We start from the raw sequence: 11,059 nt of genomic DNA, 5'->3' as shown, positions 1-11,059 counted from the left end.
TCTTGCATATGGTACTCTTTCTCAGTGGTATTCATGGGAAGAAGCTTTAAAAATGAAGAACATTTTCTTAAGAAAACTTTCCTGGTGAATTACGAAAATGATGCATGAACATCACCTTTATCCCAGAGAGTTCAAAGGGCTTCACTCTGATAAACCTTTGGCTCCTCAGGATAACTGGCGTCGAACATTTCTTTGCCTTAGTTGGCAGCGACACTTCTGTGGGGCCACAGCCTGCCATTCAGGTTTTGATCCTCCCCAGACAGGCTGCTCCTGTCCCATGATGCACTCTTGCTCCCATAGTTCTCCCTGCCTAGACCGTGGGTCATCCTGGCACCCATCCAAACAATGCACATTTCTCGAGGCCCAGTTCTAACTCTACTTCTCTAAACACACACACACACACACACACACACACACTATAGAGCATCTCCTGGACTACCTTTTCAAAACGAATCACATTATAAATTCTTATATCATTATTTATCTTTGTGTGTGCATACGGCTTGTTTCTAAAATAGACAGAAGGCTGCTTAAGACCCAAGCCTGCCATTCATCACTTACTTGTTCCACAGACACCTAAGAAACACCTACTGTGGGCCTAACATTTTGCCCTGTGTGGTCTTGGATTTGGGTGAGGGCTATGAATGTATTGTATACTCAACATACTGCTTGTCTGGTATTGTTTCCATAAATGACAAAGGGTGGGCAATAAACTTTGGAGCTATCCGACAAGAACAGCATCCAGATCACCAAGAGCCGACAGGAACACGAGGGTGTGTCTGCACAGCACGGAGGGCCAGGGCGTCACGGAGGCAAGTCGTAGGCGGCGTTTCCAGCCCGTGTGGGGATCTGGGATAAGCTAATGAAGAATCTGGGGCTTTCTGATGTTTATCGAAGAATCTTTTGGTTGTGTTGTGTTGTGGTTTTTTTCCCTTATCAAAGAATCTTAACAGAGGGACCGCCACCGAATCTTCAGGCCAAGTGACGTGTCTAGGAGGCATTATCGAAGGTGACCCCCATGCTATTCACTCTCTGGTGTCGCTCCCAGGACTAGGTTGTCACAGGAGGATATGAGGGATTTGAGGACATGAGGTGTAATTACCAATCAGTCGACCTTAACATGGAGAGATCACCAAGGTAGGCTTAACCTCGTCAGGTGAGGTCTTTCAAGGCAGAGCGTGTTTCCCCCAGAACGGCTGGTCATGTTCAAGACACGAGAAGGCCTGGACTGCTGCTAGCTTGAAGAGGGAGCGAGCCAGGTGGGAATGGCCCGAGAGCATTGCCTAAGAACTAAGAGCAACCCCTGGTTGACAGCCAGCAAGAACCTGGGACCTCAGTCCTGCAACTACACGAAACTGGGGTCGGCCAACGACCAGAAGGAACTTGGAAGCAGACCACCCTGGAACCTCCTAGACAAGAGCTCTGCCCAGTTAACATGCTGATTTCAGCCTCGTGGACCCCGAGCAGGGAACCAAGGTGAGCCCACCTGGGCTCAGACTTACAAAACTGCTAGGTAATAAATGGGATTTGTGCAGGCCACCAGGTTTGTGGCAATTTGTTACATGGCAATAGGGAATTAATACAACTACAGAGTCCCGAGCCCCAAGGCTCTCGCCCGAGCCAGTGCTTACGCATGAAATTTGTGGTGAAGGTGAAAGTGATTAGGTATCACAAATTGTGCTCGTTCTTTATGATAACCATGCAAGAAAAGTGTGGGCTCAGAGATAAAATAATATGCCAACACCATCCAGCTAGTAAGCAGTTTCGGAGAAGGAGATTGTCAGTTGAGATTCTGACCTGTGTGAGTCTAAAACCCTTATGTTTACCCTATTTCCTTTCACAGAGAAAGGCAGTACTGGGGCAGTCAGGAGTTGGGCCTTAGACTTTTCTAGTCCAACATAGTCGCTTGATTTATGACACAGAGGTGTCACATGAGAGCAGTGAGAAAAAATGGGGGGACACCTGGATTTCCATGTGGATACAAGGAAGTTCAACCCCTCCCTTATACCATTTTCAAAAATATTTCCAGGTATGAATGATCAACCAGTAAAGGTTTGGGGATAAAGTGTGGGGAAACATTTTAAGATCTTGAGTAAGGAAAGGGTTTCCTAAGCACTACACACACACACACACACACACACACACACAAAAGCCTTAACCATAAGAGAATACTTGATATGTTTGATTACATTACAATTAACTTCTGTTCATCAAAAAACCACCATTAAAAGAGTGAAAAGACAAGCCACAGAGTGGAGGAAGTTATTTGCAACATAAATGACCAACACAGGACTAGTTTTTAAATTACATGAAGAATTTCTACACATCAGTGAGAAAAAAGCAGATGATCCAATTTTTTCTAAATGGGCAAAAGGCTTGACAAGGCTCTGTACAAAAGGAGAAATGTTCCATAAATATGAAAATGTGCTCAGTCTTACCAAGTATGCCCGGGCGATGCCTACGAAAACTGCAATGAGTTAACACCACGTAAATTAAGGCAGCCACCCTGGGACACTGTGGTGTGGTCTGCAAAGTTGAACATATGCTTCCCCAATGATCCAGAAATTCCAGTCCAAGGAATATGCCTTAGAGAACATGTGTTCTAAGGTATATACATGTGTATACACCAGGATACATGCCTGAGAATATTCTTACTGGCAACCAACATGCCAATCCCATAAAATGAAAGAATAAACAGTGACATATCGGTAAGGGAAACTACCACACAGCCTGAAGACAAAAGGACTACAAATGTATGTTCAATATGGATGAGTCTTACAAACATAGGGTAATAAGTCACAAAAGATATATAATATATAATGAAAGATATATTATATATAAAGTATATATATAATTCTATTTCTATAAAGGTCAAAAACAGGCCAAACTAAACACAGAAGATAAACTCTGAAGAAAAGCAAGAAAATTATTCCTCTTACACTTGGGGGGAAATAGAGGTTGTGTTTGGAAAGGGAGAAACAGAAGTCTCAGTCTGCTAGGGCCACCGTGACAAAATACCAGAGACCAGATGGCTTGACCAACAGAAATCTAACTTGTCGTAGTTCTGGAAGCTGGGAAGTCCGAGACCGAGGTGACAGCCGGTTCAGTTCCCGGTGAGCGCTCTCTTTCTGGCTCGCAGGCAGCTGCTTCCTCACCGAGTCCTCGCATGGTCTTGCCTCTGTGCTTGTGCAGAGGGAGGGTGCTCTCTGGTGTCCGTTTTAAAAGGGTAGTAGTCCCGTTGTGATTACTGGGCACCGCCTCACGACCCCAGCTAACCTGAATTACTTCCGAAAAGCCCCATACCCGAATGCCATTGAGTTGGGGGTTAGGACTTTTTTTTTGAAGAGAGAGAGAGAAACATCAATGTGTGGTTGCCTCTCATCACATGACCCCCACTGGGGACGTGGCCTGCAACCCAGGCATGTGCCCTGACTAGGAATCGAACCTGCGATGCTTTGGTTCACAGCCCAGGCTCAATCCACTGAGTCACGCCAGCCAGGGTGGGGTTAGGACTTTTAACAAATGAATACCAAGGGCACACAGACATTCGGTCCATAGTAACAGGTCTTCTGGGGTGAAGGGGATGTTCTAGAACTAGCTAGTAGTTACAGGGGTTCTCTTTTCTGAACCATTTATGCACTTCCTATATGTCCTATAAGACCCTTAAAAATAAAATTATAGAACTGGATTAACTCAAGAATTTTCTATTTGCTACCTCTATGATCTCATAAAGTCTTTCAACCTCTTTGAGCCTTTATTTCTTCATGCATGACATGGGAATAATAGCTACCTCATGGGAGAGTTGAGAAAAGAGAAATGTAGTTCTTAGTCAATGTCTGGCATGGAGTATAGCCAATGAATGCAAGTTTTAAAACACATTTATTTCATCCGTTTACTTATTCATTCATTCACTCATCATACATTTGCCAAAAAAAAAAAAAAAAAGTGTACTATATGCTAAATAAGTCCTGGGCTGAGTTCAGACTGAGGTTAGAAGAGAAAGGAGACAAATTATCTTTCCTCTTGAAACACGTGAGACGTGAGAGCCCTCTGCTGGAGCCGCGGAGAAAATCTTTCCCACATCGGGACCCTTTTCCTTTTTCTTTTCTCCCTAACTAAAGATGCTGAGAAAAAAATTACTAGCCCAAAAATATTTTTCATATTATCAAATTATGAATCAATTGGAAATTTGAACACCTGATGGGATCAAGGATTGCTATTAATTTTTTTTAGGTCAGACAATGGTCTTATGAAATTTTTTTTCAAGACTCCTTAGACAGATGCCCAACTATTTCCAGGTGAAATGACATAGCTGGTATAGCAGTCAGGGTTTAACCAGAGACCTAGAACCAGTAGGAGATATGTGTTAAGAGATTGCATTTGCAACAAATCCCTTATGTGACTGTCGGGGATAAACAAGCAAGTCTGAAATCCACAGGGTAGGCTGTCCCAAGGGCAGGCTGCAGCCCTAGGCTTGAGCCATAGCCGCTGTCCACAGGTGGGTCTTCTTTCTCGGGGAGGCCTGGGTTGGCTCTGCTCTTAAGGTCTTTCAACTGATTACTCGGGATAATTTCCCTTAAAAACAACTGATTATGGGCTTTAATCACATCTGCAAAATACCTTAACATCTAGATTAATGAATAACTCGATATTGTAGCCTAGTCACATTGACATATGAAGTTGACTATGACACCTGTGAATTGATTCGAAATGACATGGAAAGGAGAATGCGGAGGGGACAGGAGTAGCCAGTCTTCTCAGTGGTTGGACCAGCAGGCTCCGTGGGCGTCCTGGAAGGGGCGGAGCCAGCTTACCCGAGCTCTGCATGTGCTTGCTTTGGGGGTTTGGTTTCTGATGTCAGTAGCAGCTAATGATTATCTTGCTCATTGTTGGACACCCATGACCTTGTAAGGTGGCCAAGGCTTACTTAGAGAGTTACCTTGCCATTATCACAGGGCTTCGAAGAAATCTGAAAACAGCCTGGGGCTGCTTGGGAAAGAGTCTCAAAATGCTTCTTTAAGGACCTGCTGTGGTTCTCCATGGACAGCGAGGAGCATGTTCTAGGAAGAGGGGGCCCAACTGCACGAGAAGCCACGAGACCTGTAGCTACAGCAGCACAGGAGTGAGAGTGAGCTGAAGCAGTTGAGCAGGGCCTTGAACGCCAGGCGAGGGAGTTTGGACTTCATTCTGTAGAAGAGGGGATTCAAATGATCATTTGGAGGACTTTAAATAGGGGTGACTGAATCAGACGATGAACTTCAGAAAAATAATTGGGTAACTGTGGAGAATCCGAAAGTGTTTCCCACATTGTATCTAGCGAACCACTGGGGAGCTTGTGTGTAAATGCAGATTCCCGCCCCTCCTCAGACCTGCCAATCAGGTTCTCTGGCGGTAGAGCCAGGAAACGCCATTTTTGAGTTTATTTATTTACTTTTTTAAAGCTAACATATATTTCGGGGAAAGAGATGTACCGATCATAAAGGTAGCACTTTGAATTTTCACAAGTTGAACACGCTCACGTAATCCACACCCCGGCGAAGCAGAACACAGGCAGCGCAGGAGTCTCTCTTCACCTGCTCACTGCAACCTCCGAGGGCAAACACGCTCATTGCTTTTAACGCCCACAGATTAGTTTGCCTGTTTTGAACTTCATATAAATGAAATCACACAGTATACACTTTGTGTCTGACTTATTTCATTGTTATCTGCCAACGTATCCATGTTCATGCAGATGATGTTGACTCCACTATAAAAACTACAATGTACCCATTTTCTTGCTTGTGGGCCTTTGGGTTGCTTGGTCCCAGTTTGGGCCTCTTAACCACAAAGACATGAATGTTCTTATTCACGACTTTGGCTTTATAAATTATAAAGTAGGATGCCACGGCCCAAAGACTAATTCGTTCACTGCCCACTAATTGAGCCCCTTACAAAGCGCTGTGCTAAGAAAAATTCACTCAAGGCAAGGCCGAGGTGCTGCCCTCACAGAACTTACTCCAGTTGGTGCAAAACTACAACCTAACTGGCCAGAAAAATGAGTCAAACAATTGTGATAATAGCCCTGAGGAAAACAAAAAGCTGATGTACTAAAGGGACAAGGGGACTGACCTATACTTTTCACGTGGCAACCATGTAATGAGTATGAACAGAAGGAAGAATGTTCTTGGCAGGAGAGAAAACATGCAAAAGTCAAAGAACAGGAGAGGGCTGGTCCTATTGAAGACCAGCGTGGCTGAAGCACAGTGAAACGGGTACAAGAGGCGGCATAAGGTATGTTTGGACATAGGGGCATACGCTGCACGGCCTTGCAGGCCAGAGGAAGCAGTTTCGATTTTACTCTAAATACTGTAGAAAGCCATTACAATGTTTTAAACAGAAAGATGTGATTTGATTTTTTTTTTCAAAAAAGATCCCTCTGACTGATGAGCAGAGACTAGATTACACGGATCAACAGAAAAAGCAGGTCACTTGGGACTCTGCTTAGGACAGTCCTGGCAACATATGCAGGCATAGAGCTTAGAGGGAAAGACTAAAATAGATTAGGGAATTGTCAGTAAAATAGTCACCATCTTCATCAAGCTATGAAAGGTGATACGGCTACTGTATTGGGACACGGAGACATCCTGCGTGTGTCCTGATGATACACCAAACTCACAGCATTTCTACCAAAAGTGTATCATTTGAATGTAATCGTGGGGAAAACGACAAGAAATCCACATTTAGAGGCATTCCACAAAACAACTAGCCTGTATGTTAAAATGTCAGTATTACCAAAGACAAAGCAAAGCTTAGGAACTCTTATGGATTAAAAAACAACAAAAACTGGACACAATTAAATGCAACTGGTAATCGCCCATCAGATTGCGGACCAGGAAAAAAAAAATTAGTTTACTCTAAAAACTGTAAGTGGGACAACTGATAACATTTAACTAAGAACTACAAATTAAATAATAGACTGCTAGTATCAATTTCCTGATTTTGATCATTGTACTGAATACGGAAGATAATGTCCTTGTTTTTAGGAAATAACACATTTAATAGTGTAGCGATAAAGAAACATCGTGTCTGCAATTTCCTCTCAAATGGTTCAGAAAGAAATGATAGAATGATAATGCAAACATAAAATGTGACTATTAGGGGAATCTTAAGAAAAGCATTTATGGGAACTATTTGTATTAGCTCTGCAACTTTTCTGCAAGTCTGAATTACTTGAAAATGAAACGTTAACAAAGTTACTGGGGTAACTTAAAGAGAGAAGAAAACCAGCACTAAGTCATGAGTAACATTGAGACAAAAATCGAGAGCGCGGTTAGTGGAAAATGGAAGAATGTTAAAAAATAAAGTAGAATGGAATGTGGACAGAGTTACACTGGAGTCATAGCTTCCGTGCTCTTCTTCACCCCAAAGTACTAAAATAACCTGCAACTCGGGCGCATGATCACCGAAACCGACCTCACGCTTCGGGTTAGGGAAAAAGTCAAGCCTGCCCAACCCGGCTCCGCCATGTTTTCCCAGTGAGCATTCTCGCGGGTGCGCACGCAGCCACCATTCTAACCAATCGGCGCTCACGTCGGCATCCCGTTTAGCGCAGGGGCGGGGCGGCCTACTACACATGCGCAAGGTTGGGCAGGCCCTCTTCCTTCTCGCCGAACGCCGCCAACATGGTGAGTGTGGCTGTAGCGAGCTCTGGGTGTGGCGGCCCCGCAGCTCCTCCACCGCCTGGTGGGGGGGCGCGGAACGGCGCCCGGCGGGCTCTCCGTGCGCGTGGCGAGGGTTCCTGGGCGGGTGGAGCACGACATTTGGGAGTTTCTTGGGCGCGCAGTCCTTGAGTGCATGGAGGGCCCGGCAGGCCTGGCGCTCCTGGGCCACGCGTGCGCGCCATCGCCGCCAAAGCCGGACGGCCGGACGGCCAGTGGCCTTGCATGGCCGGGACGCCGTTGCCAAGCCGGGCTGGGGCACGGAGGCCTCATGAGAGGCCGGCGAGATCCTAGTTTTTGCCGCCGACCCCGCCTCTGCGGATTTCATCCATCCAGGTCGACCCCTGACACTTGAGTGTATTCCCCTCAACGTTGTTTTTCGCTGTGCTGAGCCACGTTGCCTGTAACTGCAAAACCTTATAAACTGTAGAGAATTTCTAGTGAGTTTCACTGTTCTCCCCTTCTCTTGCCCCTGCTCATTTAGGTGTTCAGGCGCTTCGTGGAGGTTGGCCGTGTGGCTTACGTCTCCTTTGGGCCCCACGCCGGGAAGCTGGTCGCGATTGTAGATGTTATCGATCAGAACAGGGTAAGTGTGGGGGAAATATCACGACTTCACATGTATGTAGTGCAGGATGGTAATGGTCCCAGCGGCCCCCTGAGGTAGGAGGAGTACTGTGGCTGATGGCTTTATTTTACCTTCGAGAAAAACAGGCAGTGGGCACCCAGTAGGGGTTCAAGCCCAGACTTGAGTTGGCCCAGTGCTACCGGGTTTGTGTATTACCTCTGCCGCTTAAACTAGCCAGAACTTTTAATGGGTGAAATATCGGTGAGGGTTAAGTGAGTTCCTATGTATCAAGGGGGAGTGTATAACAAAGCCGGACACAAGGAAAGCCCTTGTTTGCTGTTGTCAGCCCCTCGGTTTGAGAACCACAAACTAAGGGGTTGACGGAGGGCTGTGAATGAACAGTAAGTAGTGTGTTGGGAATGGAAGGATTGAAGACTTAAAATTATCAAGTAAGTTATATGCAGTTGGGTTGTATACTGTACTACTAATAGTTTAATCTTTTAAAGAGACATTTAAATAGCGATTAGATTCTGAAAGGATATGATAAACAGACTGTCCATTTTGAATGCTAAGTTTTGCACTGAGATCTTGACTTTTTATTTTATTATTATTTTGTTTTAATATTCTAGGCTCTGGTTGATGGACCTTGCACTCAAGTAAGGAGACAGGCCATGCCTTTCAAATGCATGCAGCTCACTGACTTCATCCTCAAGTTCCCACACAGGTCGGTATCTCCAGCCGTGCCCTCCAGGTTTTTTAAAATTTTTAATTTATTTTTAGAGAGAAGGGGAGGGAGGGAGGAAGAGAGGGAGAGAAACACAGGGATGGGGCATTGCCCTGACTGGGAATCGAACCACCGACATGTTGCTTTGCAGGAGGATGCCCAACTGACTGAGCCTGACTGGTCAGGGCCCAGCTTTGTTTACACTAGAAAAAGTGTTCTTAGTTTAATTCAAAAAAAGATTTTTGTTATTTTACTGGTGCTCCCTTGGGAATGTAATAAATGTCAATGAAGTTGAGAGCGATTGAGAGGAGGAATTTCTAGTGTAGTAGATAGTCATTATTTCCTTTTTAAATGTGATCTGGTAGTTCTCTGGCTTTGCCTTTATCCAGATCTGCCATTCTTTCTCTCTCTTGCTCACTCTCAAAGTACGTTTCTTTCAGGATGCACACAACAAAGACTTTGCTAAGGAATTCTGGTTTCTTTTTCATACTAATTCTTGTCTGCTAATCCTCTAGCTGTCCTTAGTTGAGGTTTCACATCAGTTATGACCATTTAACATACGTCATCTCATAACAGCCTCTGAAGTGGTTCTGTTCCCAGCTGCTTACAAGGAGTTGAGACAGTCAGTGATTGTTTCTTGACAAGGGACAGACCGAGGCTGTTCGAGTGCTGTCACCATGGGGTCCTCTCCCCACCATGACGACTGGCTGCAGTGGGACCAGGTTACTTTCTAAACACACTGGGTTTCGGTGCTCGCAGTACCTGGGAGAAAGTTCAGAATGATTACACTTGGATTCTGTGATGTTCGGCCAAAAATCTTTAAGCATTTGGTGCAAAATAAAAACATTCAGGGTAGGCTTCATTGCATTCTTTGTGAAGGGAAATTGCTTTCTACACGTCCACTGCTCTGGAGTGATAATCCAGACGTGCTAAGAGGTCGTTTTTATATCTTGAACGTGGACTTTTGCTTTCTTTCTTTTTTTTTTTTTAATTGTGTGTTCGAGATTATAGGCATCCCCTCTTCATGAATGCCATCTAAGTAAAAGAAGTGTGCGTTCTGGAGACAGCTAGAGCTAGAGGTGTAACAGATGAGAAGGATACTTTGGGCATCATTTTACTTAAGATTTTTTAACTTGGGGCGGGGGGGGCATGAGTTCTGCTTTTCAGAGGGCACAGCTGTCCTCGAGTCTGTGTGGCCCCAAAGCTGACTGTCGATCTCTGGTCTCTGCTCTCCCCAGCGCCCGCCAGAAGTACGTCCGGCAGGCCTGGCAGAAGGCGGACATCAACACCAAGTGGGCGGCCACGAGGTGGGCCAAGAAGATCGAAGCCAGAGAAAAGGTGATGGCTTGTGGTCGTTGGAATTCTGACCTCTTCTTTTTTGGAGGTTTGCAAGGTGATGAAATTTTTTTTGTTTTGTTTTTAACAGAAAGCCAAGATGACAGATTTTGATCGTTACAAAGTCATGAAGGCAAAGAAAATGGTAAGTTTTAAAGTTACTACAGGATTGTTACGGTTTTAAATCTAAGCTTGTTTGTCTGGTAGTTCTGTTCACTGAAGCTTAGTAGACCAAAGTTGAATTCATAGGGTTCTGAGACAAGGGTTGTCTCTTATGCATGATATACATGTATATCAATATATATGACAGTAATTTTTGTATCATGTATAATAAATACGGACTTTGAAATTTTTCAGAGGAACCGATTAATCAAGCTTGAAGTTAGGAAGCTTCAAAGGGCAGCTCTCCAGAAAGCTTCTCCCAAAAAAGCACTCGCTGCTAAAGGTGCAGCAGCAGCAGCAGCTGCTGCAAAGGTTCCGGCCAAAAAGGTGACTGCTGCAGGCAAGAAGGCCCCAGCGCAGAAGGCTCCCGCTCAGAAAGCCGCAGGCCAGAAGGCAGCACCTCCAAAAGCTCAAAAGGGTCCGAAAGCTCCAGCCCAGAAAGCACCTGCTGCTCCAAAAGCATCTGGCAAGAAAGCCTGAGAACATAAGAGGCTATTTTAAAAGTAATAAAGGTTCTTTTTGACATGCTGGCAAATTACTTAATTTTGAGTTAAAGTCTGTGTGTTGGCTGGGACA

At 44.9% G+C, this 11,059-nt stretch overlaps 1 protein-coding gene across 1 annotated transcript; it reads left to right on the top strand.

Annotated features, from left to right (window-relative positions):
- Positions 1 to 7,576: 7,576 nt before the first annotated feature.
- Positions 7,577 to 11,021, top strand: RPL14 (ribosomal protein L14). Its single transcript, XM_028518648.2, has 6 exons — positions 7,577 to 7,664; positions 8,182 to 8,283; positions 8,892 to 8,986; positions 10,225 to 10,324; positions 10,413 to 10,466; positions 10,679 to 11,021. Exons 1-6 carry the CDS (start codon positions 7,662 to 7,664, stop codon positions 10,961 to 10,963), a joined length of 639 nt encoding a protein of 212 aa, XP_028374449.2. The 5' UTR covers positions 7,577 to 7,661; the 3' UTR covers positions 10,964 to 11,021.
- Positions 11,022 to 11,059: the final 38 nt, after the last annotated feature.

Source organism: Phyllostomus discolor, chromosome 7 (assembly GCF_004126475.2).
Source record: "Phyllostomus discolor isolate MPI-MPIP mPhyDis1 chromosome 7, mPhyDis1.pri.v3, whole genome shotgun sequence".
In the NCBI taxonomy this organism is placed as follows: Eukaryota; Metazoa; Chordata; class Mammalia; order Chiroptera; family Phyllostomidae; genus Phyllostomus; species Phyllostomus discolor.
The sequence above is the reverse complement of the archived record's forward strand: the minus strand, read 5'-3'. Positions and strand labels throughout refer to the sequence as shown.

What these genes read in the sequence shown, in the direction of transcription:
- RPL14 (XM_028518648.2), top strand. An exon ending in ATGTTATCGATCAGAACAGG is followed by an intron (nt 8,284 to 8,891) that starts GTAAGTGTGGGG and finishes TTAATATTCTAG; the next exon opens with GCTCTGGTTGATGGACCTTG. An exon ending in TCATGAAGGCAAAGAAAATG is followed by an intron (nt 10,467 to 10,678) that starts GTAAGTTTTAAA and finishes GAAATTTTTCAG; the next exon opens with AGGAACCGATTAATCAAGCT.